The sequence below is a fragment of the Chelonia mydas genome, chromosome 1 (genome assembly GCF_015237465.2).
Source record: "Chelonia mydas isolate rCheMyd1 chromosome 1, rCheMyd1.pri.v2, whole genome shotgun sequence".
Classification (NCBI taxonomy): domain Eukaryota; kingdom Metazoa; phylum Chordata; order Testudines; family Cheloniidae; genus Chelonia; species Chelonia mydas.
The window spans coordinates 55,595,187-55,619,330 of record NC_057849.1 but is presented as its reverse complement, the minus strand read 5'-3'; the positions used below and the strand labels follow the sequence as shown (position 1 = coordinate 55,619,330).

The 24,144-nt window shown below is 42.3% G+C and overlaps 1 protein-coding gene across 9 annotated transcripts in view; it reads right to left on the bottom strand.

The window, feature by feature from the left end:
• Positions 1–1,998: 1,998 nt before the first annotated feature.
• Positions 1,999–24,144, bottom strand: part of INTS6 (integrator complex subunit 6) — a 75,857-nt gene continuing 53,711 nt past the window's right edge. For 5 of the 9 annotated variants that reach the window (XM_037893203.2, XM_037893211.2, XM_037893228.2 and 2 more), the window contains 5 exons: positions 23,747–23,981; positions 20,801–21,175; positions 13,607–13,738; positions 13,348–13,441; positions 1,999–2,603 (listed from right to left, as the gene is read on the bottom strand). In XM_037893203.2, the coding sequence (XP_037749131.1) occupies positions 2,510–2,603; positions 13,348–13,441; positions 13,607–13,738; positions 20,801–21,175; positions 23,747–23,981 (930 nt within the window). In that variant the 3' untranslated portion in view covers positions 1,999–2,509. The remainder of the gene's footprint in view (positions 2,604–13,347; positions 13,442–13,606; positions 13,739–20,800; positions 21,176–23,746; positions 23,982–24,144) is intronic. The other 4 variants (XM_037893220.2, XM_043532582.1, XM_043532589.1 and 1 more) reach the window with 1 other exon arrangement.

The window sequence follows — 24,144 nt, the reverse complement described above, 5'->3', positions numbered from 1 at the left end:
CAGCAAGCTCCAAACTCCTACCACCTGCAAGTTAACAATAGGTCTCACTACAGAACAAAAGCCCAGAAACTCTCCCCTCATATTTATATTCTGCAATGTGCTAGGCACTTTCCAAAGACTTCGGAAAATATAGCCCCTGACCCAATTATGGTACAGTTAAGAGCACCACTGTCTTCTCTGAAATTCAACTTCAGAACATATCTGTCTAGAGAAAAAAAGACAAGCTGAAACTGAAATGGGATGATATCTTAAGTGATTTAAAGCATAGATGAATTACTGAATCTAATGAGGCAGTAACCCAATGGGCCAAATCCATCTCTGCTGTAACTCTAGTACATATACATAGGAATGAATCTGACCCATTACTACTTGGTCAAGTTCAAAGCCATTTTCATTTTGGCCAAGATTTAATCATACTAGATAAGGAAGCTTCTTGTTCAGCTGCCAACCCTTTAATAAGCAACTGAATCTAATGTGCAAATTAACAAATTAATCTGGCCCTTAACTGGTTTCACAAACTTTTAAAAATGCAAGAGTTACTGCAATTGGACCCACAAAACCAGTATTTGCATGTATGTGACCATCTGACAGTTAACCAACAAGTTGAATGTACAAATTAGGTGCACAATTACATGTATACACTTTCTGAAAGTTAGGCCATAAGTGTGAGTGTGCAATTTTAATGAAGTGTTTATTTTAATTCACAGGTTCAGTGCTCTTTATAGGAAGAGTTACAAATCCCTCAGAATAAGTGTGTCCAATGCACCCTCCCCTTATTCCTTCTGCAGCCATCTTTCCTTCAGTGAAATTGAGGCACACTATGCATATTTATTAAAAACTGGATACTTAAAAGTATTTTGCAAAAAATCCACAAGAGCGGATAAATGTTTAACCAAATAATCTTGTAAATAAAAATGTGTTACTTTTGCATTTTGTGTAGTGTGCTTTTATTTTGTTGCTGTATAAAAGCATCTTTTACTCTTTTTAAAAAATGGTTGGAGTCACAAGGTAACAGGAGACTAGCTAAAACCAACAGAATGTATTAGTTACTTGTGTTCTTTGCTCGCAAGACTGAATCAGCCGAGAGGAGGCAATACCAACCCACTACAAAGCTTTACATTATCTGCTATTTTTCAAGTGGTGGTTTATTTTCTGCTCCTGAAATTAAAATTTTAAACAAAATATTAAAAACTGAATTAGGTTCCAGAATCAGTTACATTATCAAGCTGAAGTGCTGAGGTAAACAAGCAGCCTGAAGTGCATCCAAGAAATAATCCAGCTGAGAGACAGGTTGTTAAGGAATTGGCACCAGGACACCAGAGTACAAGCCCACTGGGGACTCTATGTACCTGAGTTGCTAATCTGAGCCACCACGTCTACGCTACTGTTGTCATCTGGTTGAGCTACATTACAGCTAACAGCACAGGTAAGCATATCTGTGCTACACTCACACCTTCACTTGTAGTAGACATAGCCTGAGTGTCTCTACTCACCTAAGCAACTGAATCAGTACCACCACATACATTACTTCCAATGCAGACTTTACAGCAAAAAAATTCTCTTTTACTTTACAGTGCAGGGCCTGGGAAGGGAGAGAGGGTTAGGTACACAAGCAGCCTCGTTAAGGAGCAAAGGATAAGGTTGGCATAACTGGAAAGATGGTTAAATCTCAAAGAAAAATTAAATAATCCCACATTTTGCCATTTCTCTGGTGTGAATACAGTACATGAGATCTGTGATGCTGTTCAGTAAAAATAAGACTTAGAATACATGATGCTATGCCAACTTATCACCATAACTATGTGGCCAAATGGCAGCTTTCTTAGTTTCTTTTCATAATTTATATCTTATTCTGAGAACCAAGGAGTCAGCATTTCCAATGAGGCTTAAAATTGTAGCTGGTTCCTCAAAACTGACAATAAAACTGTAAATCTAAAAAGGGGAGGAGAGAAATGAGCCACTTCAGTGAAAACTGTACTCATTCCTAACCACCAAAGATTAAAATAGAGGGCTTTTTATTGATGGAATAACAAAAGTGCTTTTTTTAAATATTTTTCAAAATACATTTGTACAACTTACAATAATATATCCAAAATAACTGTATATACAAAACATTACCTTGTTTAATGTATGTGCTTTTCTTGAAAATTACAAAGCAACTTTTTTACCTTTTTTTTTTTTTTTTTTTGGCAAAGTTCAACCTTAACAGAGATGATAGTTTTGAAGGTTGGGTTAAGAAAATAGAACCTGAGGGAAAGTGACATTTACGTCAATGACAAGCAAGAAATTCTCTGTTCTTAGTTTGTTAAATAAAAATGCTTTTAGTGACATTTTTCACATTACAAAAATAACAGAAATGAAGAAAAAGATTACATATACTTTTTCCATCATACTAGAGGGCAGCTTTTAGTCTTTCAGATAGGGTACTTGAGCCAAGAGTGCATGTCAAAAATGAATGCAGGTAATACAGCCGTGCCCTACTGTGGCTTTTCGATGTGTAAAACATCTCTTAGCTGCTGTTGATATGGTTAACTTGGTTGGATCTGCGATGGATTTCTTCCAGAAAACCCTCAAGCTGTTCTATCAGCATTCGTTTTTTAAATCTGAACGGAAAAGAAAGTATAAAAATAATGCTGTTAATATTAAACTGACAGTGTAAAGAAATGGAATTTTCAAAACCAGACGTTAACTCTGAAAACTTTTCACTATTCACTGCATACATCAGAGGTTCACTGTATATGCACTCTTGTCTGTAGAAGTTCTGGCAAGCTATTGTCATAGCACAATTATTTATTCTGACCCTCTTTCCTGTGTATGTATTCACTGACAAAAACTTAATTAACAGAGTCAAGATTATCCAGTGATACCATGTGCCTTTCCAGAACGTTGAAGTCAGCAAAACTCAAACCTCTAAAAACCAGGAAATACAGAATTAACATATATGCCAATGCAACCTTAACTCTACACTCTGAGCAATGACCAAATACATCCATAATGCACATATCTGCACAGTGCCTTTGCAGACACTATAGAATGCTCGGGGAATAGGCACATGACCAATGTAGGACACAACTGTACTGAACAGGAGATACCTACATTTAAGCCCACTCCATAGAAATACCCTTGCTGCTGAATTTTACAATTTCAGTCCCTTTTACGAACACTTTCACCCTTATGCACAGGACGCTATTTAACACACTTTCACTCACCCCCCCATTAAACCCACAGACCACTCGTATCCTGCCTCATTGTGGACAATCCTCGTAGCATAGCATAGCAATCCCCCTAGTGCACAGCTACTAACACAACCTTCCAAACTCATTGCTAAAAGGAGCATACTGGATCTCAATAGGTACACATGCACCGCTTTCCTTTATTCACACACAGAGGGGGACAAGGAGAGGGGGGCCGAAGTCCCCAGATCTCACATCACAATCAAGCTCTGCCATACTGCACCAACCAATCCTCTAAACATTCAGTACAGCTACACCTGGTGTGCATGTAGATAATTCCCATTGGCTACTGCCAGCTCCAGGGCAGCAGAGTTGAGGTTTTGCTGGCATGCACATTAATTTTATATTCCTTGGTTTTCAGAAATTAGACTTTTGCTGAACTCTGTTTTCCAGAAGGGCACAAGGTACTCCTGAGATAATGACAGGTTTCAGAGTAGCAGCCGTGTTAGTCTGTATTCACAAAAAGAAAAGGAGTACTTGTGGCACCTCAGAAACTAACATTTATTTGAGCATAAGCTTTCGTGAGCTACAGCTCACTTCATCAGATGCATTTTCCACTGAATGCATCCGATGAAGTGAGCTGTAGCTCACAAAAGCTTATGCTCAAATAAATTTGTTAGTCTCTAAGGTGCCACAAGTACTCCTTTTCTTTTTCCTGAGATAATACTTAGACTTCATACCACTGCTCCAACATTCCCTCCATTATACCTATTGTTCCGACCTCAGCTCCTCACATCCTACTGATTTGAAACCCATTCCCCTATTGCCCTTTCCCCTCCTCCCCCACACAGCAGCTTCACCCTTCTCCACACCCTGGCCCTGTGGAAGTGGGAAGGTGGTGTGTCTGAGAAGTGCCCATATCAGCTGTAAGAAGGAAAAGAGAGAGTAGAAAGAAAAAATCCCTGTGAATCTGGGCCTAGTGTGTGGGGAAGGGGCTCTACACATCCATCTGCAGCATGGGAAGCTCAGACAGGTGTGAAGTGGCCCATTCATCTCAATGAGATGTTCTCCGCTGAATGAGAACACTCCATGAAGAAAGCTCTGAGACATGTAAACTGTTCTATTTATCTCAGTAGGTATTTCTGTCCCCACTTTTCAGTGACAGTGCTATGAGTTTGTGATATGCACCAAGCATGCCTATTCCCAACTCCTGGCCTTGGTCTCAGCACTATGTGCTTGGTGCATGTTCCAAGCATGCCTATTCTCAGCTTCCCATCCAGGGGAGCAGCCACACCATGCACGACCCACCCGCCAATTCCAGCGCGCGCGCACGCACACACACAGCAGGGAAAGGAGTTAGGACCCCTCAGAGAGTCAAGGCTCCCATGTTTCTGGGTTTGACATGAGGGGCAGGCAGAGGAGCTCAGATCCCCTCAGAGGGGCAGCCCGACCCTTCAGCAGAGTTCTTCCAACATGGCTGAAACTTTTCAACAACCAATTATTAGCAGTAAGACAACAACTTAATAACAATCAATTTAAGGCAAAAATTATATGTTTAAGTCTCACTTTAGAGAAAATTTTCAGTTTGTATTCTGGTCACTTTCCAGACCACCGGGGTGAGTTAAATGAGGAGAGAGGCTGCTAACAGAAAGAAATCTTATTTTGCTACACAGCTTCTCTGGATGAAACTGAAACCACAGGGAAACCATTGGGTGAGGCTTTAAAGGAATATTCCTACCAGAACTCATGTTGGGGTGGGTGATTTCTGGTAAGTTTATTAGCATGCTTGTAGATTTTATTGTTTTCTCTGTAGTGCTTTTATTTTAATCAAATATGCTTGCTTAGAAGAACTGTGAGATAGCTTAACTGTGGACAGTTACACTACTAGTCTCTGAAGAGAAAGCAAGCAGGTCTGTTTAGAAAGTCTATGTTGCTGGGAATAACAGTGAAGGCAGGGAACTGTTCAACCTGTCAAAAAGGAGAGAGACACATGTTTCTACACAAGAAAGGCAATGGGTAGGGAGCCAGAAGCCTGAGAATGGGTGCTCTTGCTGAACCACTAATGGGAATCAGGTGTAGTTGCCCTGACCTGTGACTTTTCATCTTGGAAAAAGAGACAACCGGCCGGGGGGTCGGGGGGTGGGGGAGCGAGGGGGAGAGAGATGACAGAAGTCTATAAAATCATAACTGGTGTAGAGAAAGTAAATAAGAAAGTGTTATTTACTCCTTCTAATAAAAGAATTAAGGGTCACCACATGAAATTAATAGGCAGCAGGTTTAAAACAAAAGGAAGTATTTCTTCACACAATGCACAACCTATAGAACTCTTTGCCAGAGGATGTTGTGAAGGCCAAGACTATCACGGTTCAAAAAAGAACTAGATAAGTTCATGGAGGACAGGTCCATCAACAGCTATTAGCCAGGATGGGCAGGTGTGACACAGGGCCAGAAAGGGTTAAGTAACTTGCAGGCTAAATGACCCTAATTCAACCTTTAAAGACATATTAGAGAAGTATATAAATGGTCATTAGGGCTATTCCTTATAAACAGCTGACACAGCCATGTCAGATAGACTAGAGCTTTGAAATGTAAACGTGTATTGTTAGAGAATGAGAGGTAATACTAATTGTATGTGTTTACTTATATCTTGTTAGATGCTAACCTTGTAAATAGATGGTTCCTGTCTGTTACTGTATCTGTTAATTCAAAGATCAAAAGGGAATATTAACATTTAGATGAAACTTGGGTGTGATAATGTCATTGTCTATATTTCACTTTGAAATTTGCAGTAAACTTTCTATGAACTGCTTAATGAATAATTACCCTGGGCTAATAAATGTAGCTGATTACTGGTGATGCTTAGGAAAGAGAAGGTTACTTCAAAAGCCTATTGTTCACCCAAAGACTGTGTGCTGACAAGAGGTTGCAAAAAAAAAATCTCTATAAAAACTCTTGGGATCTAATCCTTTCACCTCCAATGTGCTTATGCTTTGTCAGGGGAAGCCTGAGCCACAAGACTGAGGTCTCCGATTTCATTTCAGATCACCCTGATATTGAACGTTGGACTGAACCTAGGGATTAATTCTGAAAGAACTCTTTGCAACTCTACAACTCATCATTTCTACTATGAAACTGATCTAAGAACTATATTCACATCTGTATGTATGTCTTTTAACCAGTACTCAACTCTCTTTTTAAATAAATTTTAGTTTAGTTAATAAGAATTGGCTGTAAGCATGTATTTGGGTAAGAGCTAAAATATTAACTGGCATTGATAGAACTTTTTCATACGATGAACAAGTTTTTCAATAATCCTCCTCATATTTGACTTGGCTGTCTGGGAGGAAGCACCAAGGCTGGGTTGCTTTAAGGGAACTGTGTTATTGGCTTCCGGGTAACAAGTAAGGCATTATAGAAGCTGTTTTGTTACTAGCTTGGTATTCTTGAGACACATCTTTAGAGCCCTCAGAATACCCATTTATGCCACAACCTTCCAAAGGAGGTCTAAGGGTTAGAACAAAACAATGGGAGAACAATGGGCTTGTCTTCACTATGGGGAAATCAACGCTGCTGCAATCGCCGCAGCAGGGGTCAATTTAGCAGGTCTAGCGAAGACCTGCTGAATTGACGGCAGAGTGCTCTCCGGTCGACCCCAGTACTCAGTAGCATAGCTAGGGGAGGAGCGGGGCAGTGGCCGCTCCCCCACCGAGCACAAGTGGCGCCTTTAAAAAATTTTTGCGCCTTTTGAATTTTTACTCACCCAGCGGCGCTCTGGGTCTTTGGCGGCAGGTCAGGCAGCGCTCCGGGTCTTCACTTGCTCCGGTCTTCGGCGGCATTTCGGTGGCGGGCGTCCTTCAATGCCGCCGAAGACCGGAGCGAGTGAAGAACGCGACGCCGAAGTGCCGCTGAAGACCCGGAGCACTGCCAGGTGAGTACAAGTGGGTGGTGCCTTTTTTATCTCCACTCCCCCTATTTTCTCCACCTGGCTACGCCACTGCTAGTACTCCAGCTCTCTGAGAAGAGAAACGGAAGTTCACTGGAGAGAGTCTCCCATCGACACAGCACAGTGAAGACACCGGTGTAAGTCGACCTAAGCTACGTTGACTCCAGCTACATTATTCACGTAGCTGGAGTAGTGTAACTTAGGTTGACAAGCAATATGTCCCAGGAACTGCAGAAAGAGGAACTCCCCTTAAACAAAGGTGTCTGGAGCTATAAGAATAACCTTTTCCTCATGTCAACCATGATGGAGTTCTTGTATAGCGGAGAGGCCAGAGCCTCCTTGTGCTGGGCCCTGTGCAAACAAAGAAGCAGTCCCTGCCTCCAGAGCTTTGTTTCCTCTTGCACCAGAAACCTAAGTTTGACCAGATCAATGAATGAAATTTCCTGATTGAGTTCTGTCTAGATACCAAAATGTATGAAGAAGCTAATGGAAAATCCATACTAAACTACATTTCTCTTCCAGTAGCCAGGTAGTTAACTGTAGCTGTTCCTAGTCCAGACAAAGGAGTCCATGCTTCAAGAGGAGGTCTGGTCCTTACTACAAGTGACTTCTGGGCTAGCACTGGAAGAGGAATTCAATTCTCCCCTTTCCTGTAGTCTTTACGTTACCTGTCTTGAAAGGTAACAGATTCTTCTCTGTCCGGGACATTATTTCCACTGGCCTGGAAATGTTTGTCCTTTGATTACTTCCTAGTTTTGGAAGCAATATAAACATTCATACCTCAATTATAAGCCAACCTCCAATGGGAAGCAACAAACTTCTCCAGTAACCACAATGAATTGCCTGCTACATGGTTTTCTTGTACTTTCTTCTGAAGTGGCACTGGCCACTGTCATACAGGACACTGGTCCAATCCTGTATGGTCACATTTAAGGCAGGGGTTGGTTCAAACACACCACTCAGAACTATAAAAGGGAGTTAAAAGGATGTATACTCTAAAATTTTGGAAATATGCTCCCTACTTGATAGACTTGCTTCCACAGTGAGTGTGCAAGGGTCTAGAGTGAAAATTGGGTTGGCTTTCAGCATGTTTGCACTTACTTGCCCGCAAAGGGACATTCAGATGTGATGGGAGAATGATACCTAATTTTGCATTGTATCAGGTGTGCAGTTCCTTGTCCTTTAGAGGACAAGGAACTGCACACCTGATACAATGCAAAATTGTTATACAAAATAAATTCTGCAGGCACATTTGGGTTAACCTATTAAGGGGCTGAAGCCAATGTGTGGCACCAGAAACCCTAGCCTTTGGAGATAACTAGCTACGGATGACTACTGCCAGGAAGTGACTGATATAACAACCTATGACCTGTGCCTTCCTGTGACTACTAGCAGTCATTTCTTAAGACTCTGGATGCAGAGGGTAGATCAAAAGGAAGAGTCTTATACAGGAATTGTGAATTCTTATATACAAATGCTCTTTTTCATGCTGAGGATTTTGTTAGTTTGGAGGATATTCTATCAATCTATCCTTGGAAGCTTCTCCTTCAGAATTTTTGCTCTGCTGGGGAAATAGTCCTTTCCTTGACAGTGTTTGTGTTGATAGCAACAAACGTATTGCTATGTTGGCTTTGAAGTGAGGGTTGCGGCTTCTCTGCATTCTCAGCAACTAATTCCTCTGTTTCTCCAAACAGCTGCTCACCTATAAGTATGTGTTTAGGATGACTGATTGTTATTCACAGGTGTCACAGCTTCCTTGTAGCTACCACATTAGAAGCCAGTGCGCTTCTCACAAAATCACATCAAGGGCTTGACCAGGACAAAAACCAGAGATGTTTCACTCCAGACAAAAAAAGTCATACCCCTAGACCAGAGGTGGGCAAACTACGGCCCGTGGGCCACATCCGGCCCTCGGGACCATCCTGGCCGGCCCCTGAGGCTGTCCCCCGGCCCCTCCCCTGCAGCCACACCGCCGTGTGACAACGCTCTGGGTGGCGGGGCTGCAGAGCCCAGCCTGACCTGGTGCTCTGTGCTGCACAGCGCGGCTGCCTCTCCTGGTGCAGCCGTGCTGCCAGCCGCCGGTGCTCCAGGCAGCGCAGTAAGGGGGCAGGGAGCAGGGGCAGGTTGGATAGAAGGCAGGGGAGTTCAGGGGGTGGTTAGGGGTGTGGACAGGGATCGGGGCGGTCAGAGGGCGGGGGCAGTCAGGAAGGAGAGGAGAGGTTGGATGGGGCGGTGGGGGGCGGTAAGGGGACAGGGAGCAGGAGGGGTGAATGGGGCAGGGGTCCTGGGGGGGCAGTCAGGAAGGAGAGGAGAGGTTGGATGGGGCGGCGGGGGGCGGTAAGGGGACAAGGAGCAGGAGGGGTGAATGGGGCAGGGGTCCTGAGGGGGCAGTCAGGAAGGAGAGGAGAGGTTGGATGGGGCGGCAGGGGGCGGTAAGGGGACAAGGAGCAGGGGGGGTGAATGGGGCAGGAGTCCCGGGGAGGCCATCAGGGGGTGAGAAGCAGGGGGGTCGGATAGGGGGCAGGGGCCGGGCCATGCCTGGTTGTTTGCGGAGGCACAGCCTCCCCTAACCGGCCCTCCATACAATTTCAGAAACTCGACGTGGCCCTCAGGCCAAAAAGTTTGCTCACCCCTGCCCTAGACGATGTAGCACTTGCATGCCACCTAGTAGGCTTCCCTTACTAAAATATACGAACATTTTTTGGTCTGAATGGATATAGCTGAGGGTTTGAAATTATTATTCAGTATCTTTTGGAAGAAAATCCCCTTCTGAAGACATGACTGTCTTTAACTGGTGGAGCTACCTCTGCACCGAACTTTGGAAATTTGTTTTTATACATTTTAGTTTAACATTTGGATTTAATCAGAAGTCCTCATTCAGATTTTATTATGTCCCAAAAGAGGCTTCTATGGGAAGCTGTGCATCTAATAATGCTTGAAATGGAATATATTTTATTAATGAGTTACTTGCAAGCAACTGGCATCCTGTCCTACAAAGTCCTGCAGGCTTTTTGTTTTTTTGGTGGGGGTGGTGTTTGATGGTGCATGTGTGGTATTTGCTCATGTTGTTCACAGAGGGAGGTAGCATGCTAGTCTTCCTGGCCTGAGGACCACTCAGGGAAGGGTATTGGTACAAATACCTTAATTTAATTGAGTAAGTAACTTGTTAGAGGTCCCGAGAAGCCTGAAAGGTTGCCTGCTTGCTCCTCCACTCTGGCTAGCACCCAAGGGGCAACCTAATAAAATTTGGGGCTTTGTTCAGTAAATTGGGAGTTATTTTGAACACTGGAGGAGATTTCTTATTTACAGCTTCATGGAGAGTGGAATCCTCATATGCCTCTGCTCTGGTCAGCCTGAAATGCCCCTTACACTTTAATGTGAAAAAGGGGAGGGGTAGAGAGAGACCCATTCCTTCCTCTTAGATTCTGAGCCCCTGTTCCTGGCTGATGAGCAGAAGGCCCAACTCCCATTCTGCTGATGCCTGAAATCCAAGCCCCTTTTCCTGGCAGAGCGAGGGGCCCTGGGCTGAAAGCCAAACAGGTACAATTTCCATTACACTGCAGCCTGAGGGAGGGCTTCACAGGCACAGCAGTAACAGGCTTCTCTACGTGCTTCTGGGTGGGGAAGGGCTATGAGCTTAATATAAGCATTGAGAAATCTTCTGTGAGGAAAGCCCCCCAAAACACTCCTTCAGGGCAAAAAGGAAAAGGAGAAGGGGTCTAACCCTGATTTTCCTCCCACTTGTTCAATACTAACTGCTGCCTTGCAAAGGTAATACCTGCTTTTGCCTTTTTGGGGACCCAGAGATCTAAGGTTTGTGAGACTTACTCCATAGCATCATAAAAATCCCTTAGCTCCCCTTCCTCCCACTGTGAACTATGCAGAAGTTTTTCTGACAGGAAGCTCTGGACCCACTTCAGTATCTGGGGGGACTTTGGATCCTTTCAGGGGTTTGTACCCACTGACCTTGGACTGTTGCAGGATTTGCCCCTTCAGGGGGCCAAAGAATGTCCTTAGACTCTCTCCAAAAACTGCTCAGGAGTGCCTGAGCAGGCTTTTCTGCACTGGATTCATGGCTCCTCAGGGCAGAGGAGAGGACTAGACATGCTGGTCCAACTCTGAACCCTGTGCCCTGACACTGCAAGGGTCACATGGCTGTGAACAGGCAGGGCATAATTCACCCTTTATAGAGCCTGTAAATGCTGCCTCATATTGAGAACACTGCTTAGATTTAGCCCAGTGTTGGCTGGATAGCTCTGCCATACATGGGGGAGGAGGGGTGCGAGACGGAAAGAGGAGTCCCAGCGAGGAGATGCTGCAGTGGCAGAGCCAGGTGATTGAAACTACCAGGCTGCCAAAAACCAGATCCAGGGGAAGAGGAGAACAAAGAACGAGTATAGATATTACTGCACAAAAATGAAGGAATAAAATAGTCAAGAGAAGCTGAACTGCCAATATGTTCCACCATCAAAGGCAGAAAAACTGGTATCCTGATCTAAAGGGCAGGGCTTGTTGCTGAAGGCTCCAGCAACTCTGGTCACTGCCTCTGAATTCTGTTGACTGGGAGCATTACCCATTAGTGACGAATGAGGAGAGAAAGTATGCAGCATCTTGAAGACACTAATTCTGAATGGACAACTCATCAAGCCCAACTAAGGGCTGCAAGAGATCCTAACACCAACAGAATTGGCATAATTTCACTGTGTTGGGAAAGTAAGGAAGCAAACACTATGCATAGGCCTCCATACACCTTAGAAGCTGGAGCACACCTCTGAAAGGGGATTTGAGGATGGGTGGCATAGCATATGAGAGGTTTAGCAAGGCATGGAGGCCAGAGGGGCTGTGCAGGTGCTCCATGAACTGTTCCCATGGTTATAGAGACAGGGACATCCTATCTATAATATACACAAGGACCAGGATTTTGCCCACTACCCGCTAAACCTAACTAACCTCTGACTAAGGAAGTGTGGATTTAGCTCCTTCTGGAGAAAGCCAACATGAGGAGTAGAAGGACATCTTTCTGGAGCAAGATGAATGATGCTCTCATATCAAAGTATATAAGGCCAGATCCTGAGCATTATATACAATTCCACTGTCGTTAATGAGTTTATGCTGAGTTACGTCATTGACATTCTGGCCCACAGTCTTTATAATACAGTCTCTCTCAACCTTTCCAGACTACTGTGTCCCTTTCAGGAGTCTGATTTGTCTTGAATACCCCCAAGTTACACCTCACTTAAAAACTACTTACTTACACAATCAGACATAAAAATACAAAATGTCACAGCACATTGTTATTGAAAAATTGCTTCTTCTCACTTTTACCATATAATTATAAAATAAATCAATTGGAATATAAATATTATACTTACATTTCAGTATATAGTATATAGAACAGTGTAAAGAAGTCATTGTCTGTATGACATTTTAGTTTGTACTGACTTTGCTAGTGCTTCTTATGTAACCTGTTGTAAAACCAGGCAAATATCTAGATGAACTGATGTACCCCTCTGGTTGAGAACCACTGCTACAATACACAGCTCTTTGAAAGGGAAGCACACAAATTCATCCTTCAGCAGTGCATTGCTCCACATTGTGGAATAGGACTGATTCTCTCTCATTTTACATCATTCTTATCCATGTAGGGTTTATCTACAGAGACTTAGTGCTCAGCAAGTCAGGGTATAAATCTACCATGCACCAGGTTGCCACACAGTAACTGGCTGTGTGGACATGGATACTGTATACTATGGAACTTTTTCAAACGGCAGTAGGTCAAAGCACACTACAGAAGTTTTAGTGTGCAAGTAGCAGGGTTCACATGGCCAGTTAGCATGCAGCAAACTAGTATGCTGGACATTAACACCCCAGCTTGCTAGATTTATGTGGATTTATCGATTTCCTGCTTTTAACACCTTTAGTCATCATTTCCAAGACATTAAATTGAAAAGCAGCAAAGAGCTGAGTTTGTACAAGTATAAAGGCTTGGGGGAAAAAAGAGCTAGAACTACACAGATCAGACGAACTACAACAGAAGAGATTTCCTCCCAGGGCCTTTGCCTGTAATTTGAAGCATTTGTGTAGTTAATTTCTAGGATAAGTTAACCAAAATGTGAATGATAGTTACAAATGTGTGTGTCTCAAGCAGACATATATAGTAGTTATGGACATACCTCTGACTACAAACAGTACATTAGTATAATTTTACAAGATTTTTAGTTAGCTACATACCTTGAGGCTTCTTTAATAACATTCTGTAAAAATATTAGTCGTGTTTGTAAACTGCCTTGAACATGCTTCAGTAAAAAGAAGATTCTTTCATATTCTTAAAAAATAAAGCAAAAAAGTTCATTAGATGAAACCTACACAGATATCTGTTGCAACACCCTGCTTTATGAGCGTAATTGCAAGCTTCATTCAGCTTTTGTACAGCTTAAGTAATGGTACTATATTTGTATTAAGTAGGCAAGTAAACATATAGGTTACTTACCTGTAACTGAAGATTCTTCGAAATGTGTTGTCCCTATCTGCATTCCACATGTACGATACACATGTGAGTCCGGAATTTTATTTGCGAGCAGCATCCATTGGCCTGCACATGTACCATAGCTCTCCTCCTGCTCTGAACAGAGAGCATAAAAAGTGGTGCAGGCAGACCCCTCTCCAGTTTCCCATTCTTACCACAGTTCAAACAATCCGCTGCAGAGGGGACTGAAGATGGGTAGTGAATACAGACCGGGACCACACATCTTGAAGAACTGCCGTTACAGGTAAGTAACCTCTATTTCTTCTTTGAGTGATAATCCCTATGTGTATTCCACACGTGGGCGATTAACAAGCAGTAGTCAGATGGGGGTTGGGGAGAGGATGCGACAGTGGTAGCTGACTGTAGTACTACTGTCCTCACAGCTGTAACTGCAGTTGAAAACTCGACCAGAGCATAGTATGCAAAGAGCTCCACGTAGCTGCCCTAGATATCTCTAGGAGATATGTCTCTCAGTGATGCAGCAGAAGTAGCTTGCCCTCTAGTGGACAGGGGTGCTGGAACTAGGGGTGCTGCTGCACCCCCGGCTTGAAGTGGTTTCCATCATATACCAGGTTTACAGTTTGGTTCACTGGCTCTCAGTACCCACACTATACAAATTGTTCCAGCACCCCTGCTAGCAGAATGAGCACTCACACCCTCTCCAAAGGGGGATATGAGCTAGTTGGTAACAAAGCGTAATACAAACAACCCAAGATCCATTTTGAAAGTCTCTGCACCAATATAGTTAGATCACTTGATCGCTCTGCTATGGAAACAAATAATTTAGGTGTGTTTTTCCAACATCCTTTTTTCTTTGAAGATAAAAGCCCAAAGCCCTTCAGACATCTAGAGAATGCAGCTCTCTCTTCATCTGAGGCATGCAATTTTGGAAAAAATACTGGTAAGTGGATTTCCTGGCTCATGTAAAACTTGGAAACTACTTTAGGAACAAATCCAGAGTGGAGTCGTAATGAGTCCTTTTCTTTAAACAAGGAAGTATGTGGTGGGTCTGCCACAAGTGCTCCCAGTTCACCGACTCTTCTGGCTGACGTTATGGCTATAGAAAGGCCACCTTCATGGACGGATGGGCCGCAGCACATGTGGCTAGAAGCTCGGGAGGGCGGGGGAGAAGTTAGTGAGTGACGATAAAACAAAATTGAGTCCATTAAGATACGAACTTCACCAATGTTGGAAAGGATCCGAGAATCCCCTTTAGAAATCTAGCTGTGACAGGATAAGTGACTCTTCCAAAGAATCTGTGGTATCAGTGGGATGGGACAGAAGGCATACCCAGTGACCCTTCCATGACACCAATAAGGCATCTCCCACCAAGCCTGTACCCAGGGCTGCTCTGGAGCAGTACCAAGGAAGTTTCCTGTTCTCCCGTGAGGCAAAAAGATCCCAGGCCAGTGTTCCCCACTGGGCAAAGTTATCATCAAGAACAAAGCTGTGAATCTCCCATTTGTGATTTGTGGAAAAATGTCTATTCAGGCAGTCTGTTATTGAGTTTTGCATGCCTAGTAAATATGCTGCTGCTAAGGTTATGCTATGATTGATGCATCAGTTACAGAGGGCAACTGCCTCTCTATGCACAGAGACAGACAAATCTCGCTTCCTCCCTGCTTGTTTACGTAAAATATTGTTGTCATGTTCTCCGACATTGTTTGCACATGTCTGGATTGGATGAGTGAGGGGAAGGTATCACAGATTTGATGGACCACCTAGCGTTCTAGTAAATTTATATGCATTCTGGACTTTTGTAGGGTCTGTGTCTTGTGCCATATGATGGTCTATGTGAGCACCCCAACTCAAGAGGTAAGCTTCCTTCATGATAGTTGCCTTGGGAGTCAGATTGAGGAAAGGAATCCCCACACGAATGTTCTCTGGTGTTGTTCACCAGATGAGAGAGTCTAAAACTTTGGCCGGAACTGTCACATTACAATTTATGTTGCCCTTCTCTGCTGAGTACACGGAGAGAAGCCAGGGTTGTAGGCAGTGAAGCAGAAGCCTGGCGAACAGCGTCAAGTGTCCGCATGAGGCCATGTGGCAGAGTGGGGAAAGGCAAGTTCTGATGAATGTCCTGGGTCTGATAGGGAACCTAAGAACAGCCATACTGAGTCAGATCAATGGTCCATCCAGCCCACTATCCTGTCTTCTGACAGTGGCCAATGCCAGATGCTTCAGAGGGAATGAACAGAACAGAGCAATTATCAAGTAATCCATCCCATCGTCCAGTCCCAGCACCTAACAGTAAGAAGCTTATGGATACCCAGAACATAGGATTGCATCCCTACCTATCTTGGCTAATAGCCATTAATGAACCTATCCTCCATGAACTCATCTAATTCTTTTCTGAACCCTGTTATAGTTATAGCCTTCACAACATCCCCTGGCAACAAGTCTCACAGGTTGACCAAGTGCTGTGTGAAGAAGTACTTCCTTTTGTTCCTGCTGCCTATTAATTTCATTGGGAGACATTTATTTCTTTTGTTATGTGAAGGGATAAATAACACTTTCTCCACATAATTCATGATTTTATAGACCTCTATCATATTCCCCCCTCCCATCCTCTCTTTTCCTAGCTGAATAGTCCCAATCTTTTAAATCTCTGCTCATACGGAAGCTGTTCCATACCCTTAATCATTTTTGTTGCCCTTCTCTGTACCTTTTCAATTTCTAATACATCTTTTCTGAGCTGGGGCAACAGTAGTCAAGGTGTGGCATACCATGGATTTATATAGTAGTAGTATGCTATTTACTATCTTATTATCTATCCCTTTCCTAATAGTTCTAACATGGTTAGCTTTTTTGACTGCTGCTGCACATTAAGCAGATATTTTCAGAGAACTATCCACAATGACTCCAACATCTCTTTGGGTCACAAAAGTCCATTTAGATCCCATCATTTTGTATGTATAGTTGGAATTATGTTTTCCAATGTGCATTACTTTGCATTTATCAACACTGAATGTCACTTGCCATTACCCAGTCATCCCTTAACTTGTCACAGTCTGCCTTGGACTCAACTATCTTGAGTAATTTTGTATTGTTTGCAAATTTTGCTACCTCATTGTTTACCCCTTTTTCCAGATCATTTATGAATATGCTGAACAGCACTGGTCCCAATACAGATCCTTGGGCAACACCGCTATTTACACCACTATCCATTCTGAAAACTAACCATTTATTCCTATGATTTGTTTCCTGTCTTTGAACTAATTATTGATCCATGAGAGGACTTTCCCTCTCATCTTACGACTGTTAACTTTGTTTAAGAGCCTTTAAAAGGCTTTCTAAAAGCCCAAGTACACTATATCCACTGGATCACACTAGTCCACACGTTTGTTGATGAATTCAAATAGATTGGTGAGGTATGATTTCCCTTTACAGAATCTGTGTTGACTCTTCCCCAACAAATGGTACTCTTCTATGTGTCTGATAATACTGTTCTTTACTATAGTTTCAACCAATTTTCCTGGTTCTGGAAGTTAGGCTTACCAGCCTGTAATCGCCAGGATGCCTCTGTAGCCTTTGTTAAAAATTGGCATCATATTAGCTATCCTCCAATCATTTGATACAGAAGCTGATTTAAGTGATAGGTTACATACCCAGTTAATAGGTCTGAAATTTCATATTTGAGTTCCATTAGAACTCTTGGGTGAATACCATCTGGTCCTGGTGACTTATTACTGTTTTTTATTTATCAATTTGTTCCAAAACCACCTCTATTGACACCTCAATCTGGGACAGTTCTTAAGATTTGTCATCTAAAAAGAATGGCTCAGGTGTGGACATTTCCCTCACATTCTCTGCGGTGAAAACCAATACAAAGTACTCATTTAGGTTCTTTTCAATGGTCTTGTCTTCCTTGAGTGCTCCTTTAGCACCTCAACTGTCCAGTGGCCCTATGATTGACCTTATATATGAAAGTGCTCATGGCATGAAACCTCTTGAGGTAGATATGCTCTTCTTGTGATCAAGTCCAATCTCTCCACTATAAAATTGATGAACCTTGCGGGGATCGACAGATTTTTTGTGATTGATGCAGACACCCAGGGAAGGAAGAAGACTGAACAGAACCACGGGACTTCCTCATAGGAACTGTCCGTCAGAAGTCAGTCGTCAACATAAGGGATTACTGTAAATTTCTCTCTTCTCATCCACGTTACCACTACTGAAGAAAACATTTGTAAAGATGTTAGGTGCTGCAGCTAGACCAAAGGGGAAGACTCTGAATTAGTAATGTTCTTGACCAAAGAGGAATCTCCTGTGGGCGGGTGGATGTCTACGTGCAAATATGTGTCTCAGGTCGAAAGCCATGAACCATGTGTCCTCTAACAAGGGAATTACTGATGCCAAGGATATCATGTGGAATTTTAGTTTTTGAATGAACCTGTTCAGCTGTCTCAGATTTAGAACTGACCTCCATCCCCCAACCTTGCTGGCGAATAAAGTAGTAAGGGGACTAGAATCTCTTCCTTTGAAGTTGAGGTGGAACCCTATCTATTTCTCCCCTGAGGACAAGGAAGTTCATCTCTTGTCACAGAATCGCCTAGTGAGAGTGGTCCTTGAAAACGGACCTGGGAAGGGGGGTCTGTGGGTAGGAGGTAACAGCAGCTCAATCAGATAACCACCCTGAATAACCTAACACCCATCTGTCTGTAGTTAGGGCCCTCCAGATTTTTGACAAATTGGGTAAGGCGGCCTTTGAATATCAGAGGAGGGGAGTGAAGCAGCATCAATAAAGGCTGTCCTGTCAAAAGACACTCTTCACTAGGGGATTAGAGCATAACATGGCGGTGGATGCTGCAGAGGCTGGGCTCCTGGGTATATAAACTTTCAGTCTCTTGTGTGGTGGCTCCTGTGGATGTTGGTGGTAAAACAGCTGAGGAGGCAGCCTTGCCCTATACCTAAGTCTATAGTGTTTTCTCTTAGGGATCGGAGTATAAATGTTCAGCAAGTGAAGTGTTATCCTTGAGTCTTTGAGGGAGTGGAGACACTCATCCACCCTCTCGTGGAATAGGTGGATAGTACTGAAGGGGAGATCTTCGATGGTACTCTTCATCTCTAGGGAAACGAGAGGATTGTAACCACAAGTCTCTCCTCATAACACATCTGTAAGCCATTCCCCTAGATGTAATATTTGCTGCACCCATCGCAGCTTGGAAGAAAGCTTTGGCCACCAATCTGCCCCCATTCACTAAGACCTAGAATTAGGCCCCTTTAGGGAGCTTGTCCTTAAATTCCAAAAAACTATAATTAGTAAAAATCATATTTGGACAAGCGGGCCTGATCACCTGAGATCCTGAACTGGAGGGAGGTGGAAGAGAAGACCTTTCTCCCTAGAAGGCCGAGTCACTTGGGTCCTTTTTCAGAGGGAGTAGCCTTTGGGTGCTGTTGCTTGGGCTGCTTTGTAGCTGCCTAAACCACCGAAGAGTTTAGCAGTGGGTGAGAGAACAAAAGCTCCCCCCATGGATGGAACAAAGTAGTGCTTCTCAGAGCGGTTACAGGTGGGAGCACAAGAAGCAAGAGTGTGCCAACTATCTGTGCTGTGTCCATGATGGCCTCATTTATGAGGAGGGCCACTCAACTGGGACAGGAAGGCTGCAGAATGTTTAAAAAAATATGCTGAGGTTCCAGGACTTCCTCAAGCTGAATCTATAGCTCTGCAGCCACCCTGGGCATGAGCTCTTGATATTATTTCAAGTCATCTGGCAGAGACAGAGAAAATGGAGTAACCACCTCATCTGGTGAAGACAACAAGATTGCTCCCAGAACCATACGATCTTCCTCAGTCTCCCCTTCCAAATACTCCAACATGGCCAGTTGTGAGTGTCCAGGTTATGGAAAAATACGACTCCTGCACCAATCCTGGGTGTCTAGGGTAGGGATCCCACACTCTTCACAGTAGGATGGATCAACTGGCTGTTCATCCCGAGCCTTCACCATCAGTCCCGATGTTTGAACCATCAGATCCATATCTTTATACCCTTCCTTCTCCTGTCGAGAAGATTTACTCAGGCCTAAATTCTTAACACCCATGTGCACCAGCTCTCCTGACTGACTGGATTGGGGAGGGATCCTCTCTCTTCAGGGCTGTTTTCAACAAAGATGGCATGTCGTTATATCTATGAGAGTGCTCTTCGTTGTCATGGGAAGCCTTCTCCTCAGGCTTAATGGTCTTAGCCTCCAATCCTGAGCTTGTGCTTGGAGGGATGCAGCCTGCTTGGTAAGATGAGGTATGGGGAGGTCCTGACCCTCATGAGTTCTGGTGGGGGAAGAGCAGCAGATGCTGCACTTGGCAGAAATATGAGCCTCACACAGGCAGCAGAGGCAACGTTGTTGTTAGTTGCTCACCAAAAAGGAATGAGGGCAGGAAACAGTTTTTGAACCCTGGAACCATGGACATTCTCAAGGGGAAAAAGTTTACCGGGTGGGGAAGAAAATGGGAAAAAACACTAACTATACTATGTAGACTACTAAAACTAACTATACATAATAGCTTACAGCAATGACACAGAAAAAAAAAAAAAAGGAGCTGAGGACACGAAAGATTCTGACTCAGACCTTGCAACAGTAAGAAGGAACTGGAAAGGTGTCAGCCCACACCACCTTTTATGCCCTCGCTTCAGTGCACGAGGAGAGCTATGGCACATGTACAGGCCAATGGACACTGCTTGTAAAAAAAAATTCTAGACTCAAGCTCATGGTGCACATGCTTATCCCACGTGTGGAATATACATAGGGACCATCACTCAAAGAAAAATTAAAAGTTGTTAACTTTAATGTAAAAATCAATTGTACTAAAGCTAGGCTACTGTCAAAGTAGGTAAGTACAAAATCTGAAGAATATAAACACAGATGGATTTAGTCTTATTCCACCCACCAACTCGGAAAAGTATGAAAGAAAACATTTTCAAACTTTCTGAAGAGGCCTTATAAACTTTGAATTAAAAGGATTTCCTCTCTACTACACATTAGGTTTCTCTTCTCTTATTTTTACTTCTGCTAGTAATCACAGATCTCTCTCTATTATGATTCTTGCATGACTCAGTAGCTTACAAAATACAATGTTCTAGTCTAAATATTTCAACTGAGTCTAGTTGTCTCTCCAATCATCCGGATACAAAGATAGTGGTTTGGGGTTCTTATACTTACTTCTTCCTGGCTTTCTAATCTCCTTCATAATTTGTGCTTTTAGTTCTATATTAACCTCTCTCGCACTTCTGGAATGTATCACTTTTTTCGCTTTGTTGGGAGAAGATGCTGGCAAGTTTTCTTGAGTATTTCGCTCTTTACCACCTGACTCTTCATGATTTTTCATAAATTCATCAATGTTAAGGTTATTAGTTCCTAAATGTTCATGGCCTAGATGCTCTGAATGAGTTGTTGGTCCGTCCAATGAATTGAATGGAGAAGAGGAAACTGAAAATTCAGAATCCATAGCATTTGGAAAAACATCTGATGAAAGTGGATCTGCAACATGATTCTCAATCACATCATCCGCTGCAATCTCGTTATTGGTTTCTGAAGCTGAAAAATAAAGACTATGAAGAGGGACAAGCTGGCACGCATGCATTAAAAAACATCAAAATCATGTATTATTTGATATTGGGTAATCTAGTCTTGTGCAGTCATGTTGCAGCAGGTAGGTTTAGAAGAAGGTAAGAGATAGTTCTGCAACACCGGGGGAGTCCCAAGATGATGTTGCTGGTGGCAGAGAACACCCTGGAATGTCCACTGAGGAGTGGTGTTCTAGCAATACAGGGAAGCATTCTTTATAAGGAAACGGGAAGAGTTACACAGACTAGCAACAAAGCAAGAAGTCAAATGAACAGAAGATAAAAGATGTTTCTGTGAGGAATTACTTACCTGGTCCCATTAAGATTAATGGGTAGAATTCACCTCCATGCAGAAGGGCTGGCTCAAGGCCCTGTGCAACACACAAGCCCATATTAAGGAATAAAGTTCACTCTTCACTGGAATGAAGCTCACCAGATAAGCTTGCGTGTTGCAATATTTTGGAGTGAGTCAGATCAAAGATTGTACTCACTAATGTAATCAGATATCAGTGAGACCCACTTAAAGGGATATACTGGCCTTGCTTTTACTTTATTCACTGTATTAAAAGAGAAGAGGGGAAACAAACTCTTTGTACTGAGAAGATTCCTAAATTTTGTTATAAGAAGGTATATCCCAGTACTTCTGACTATATACAGTGATTCAATTGTAATTTGCCCTGGTGTCAGTTCCCACAGGATTGTGAGCTACATGCTTATTTGTAATATTGTCCTACCTCCAAGAAGTGAGGAAATTACTGCAAACAGCCAAATTAAAATGCAATATGTTCTGTATTTTATCAGCAAAGTGGAAAAGCAAACAACCAACAATTGTTGAAAATGTATTCTATTTTACCATATGAAAAACTTTAAAATATGTATTTGTTTATGCCTTTACCAGAAGTCCAAAAATTATTCCAGGCCAGGTTAAGTACAACACTTTTCCTCCTGGAAAAAAGTCACAGCACAAAAGAAGATTGACCCTAGTTTTTCAGATATCCTCTCTTTCAGAGGGACAATTTGTGCCTGCAAAAACTGAACTCTTCTGCCTACAGTTACAGGAAGAAATCTTACTTAATCCACTGCATACCTAACTTGAGTCTGCAAATCAGTCATATATTTTGCCATCTAAATAGTAAGATTTAATAAAACATTTAGTTGCAAGCACAAAATTACACCTGCAAGAAGTGAGGCCAGGCTGAAATTCAGCTAAAATCAGGTGCTGGCTATTACTCTTGCATGTCTACTTGAATGCCTTATAGCAGTATCTAATTTTAAGTGTGGTCTTATCTAATTAGATTCCTGTGTTACAAGGGGAAAGATTATGAGCCAAAAATAAGAAAGTGCAACCACCATCTGAATAAAAATTTGGAATTAAAAAAGTCAGTGAACAACACAAGATGGAAGGTTTTAAATGTACCATGGTGCAAGGCAGCTAGGGAATCTTAAAGACACCATAATTAAAACAAGCTACAATTCCTCTGAAATTGAATATAAGGATTAACCAACTGATTTCACAAGGATCTGCTTAATACAGGAATTCAAATGACAGAAGGAAACCAAACTACAATATTAAATTAGTAATATATGAAAAAATATGGGGCATATAAGAAAATGAGTTAAAATGTTAGTTAAAAAAGCTAAGGGGAAAGTAAAAAGCTTTTCAATATTGCTAAGAAAAGAGTGCTAGAAAAAAGTAGGCCTATTTGTAAGAAAGGAGTTAAATGTAATGGCTGAAATATCAAACTCCTTTTTTAAACTCTTCATCTATCACAGAACAGGAAGGTAAGGACCCCTCTACTTGTCTCTGGTGCAAATGAACCTGAAATGTTAAATTAATACGTCCACTTTCTTATTACAAAAATGCTGAGGAAGAAAAGAGCAACAGAAATAATTAGGGGCTCAAAAGAGTGATTTATGGAGGAAAAATATAAATCCTTAATATAAAGAGCGCAGGTAAACAATCAACAAATATGGCAAGTCTATAAATATGAAACCCTCCCATATTCTGCCCCCTCTTAGATTTGCTGGGAGGGTAACTACTATAAATTTCACTGACGTTTATTTTACTTACTATAAAATCACAATCAATTTATGTATTACTAAATCCTAAAAATGCATGCATGTGAAACAATTAAAAGGCATAGGACAAGTACCTTTATCTACATTGTATAATACTTTCCCTTGTACACATCAAGGTAGTTTTAGTTTTAGGAAGTGGTGTTTCAATGGCAGATAGTTAACAAATTTCAGAAACCTTTATATTGCTTTGAAATTACAAAAGAATGGCAGAGGTTTGAAACCTATGAGGTACCAAATACGCAAAGTAATTGGATAATTAAGGCTGAACATTTACATACTGACATTTTGGAACTGGATATTCAAATGCACACATTTGAGCAATCTACAGCATGCTTACTTTCTTGATGAGTATTTGTTGTAGACCAACTAAAATATTCTTTTGTATAAACAGTAAAGCGAATTTTCTGAAGAAGAACCAAATGAAGGCAACAGGAAAAATTAACTGAAATAGAGTTACACTTACTTTTGTGAATAGGAATAGGTTTAACAAGATCTGGCTGTGCTTGCATTACAGGTGTAGGTGGCCCTTTTCCTCCAATATGATTGTTCATGACAGGAGGAGTCTGTGGCCGGCCTCTGAGAAGGGGTGACATACACCGACGTCTTTTAGGAATCCCTTGCATATTTGGTTCTCCGGGTCGTTTGTGTTTATTTTGAGGCCCTGATACAAATTCATCTGCTTCATCTATCATCATTCCCTGTAACAAATAAATCTGGTTTTTAAAAAAAGCTCTCAAATTTGTGTTATCTTGCACAGCAAGTTTAACAAAAAATATATCACATATCCAACAATTTCCTGACTTTTGCCGGATATAAGACAATCCAATCAGGAAAATATACCACCTTGTCTTGGCTTCTCTC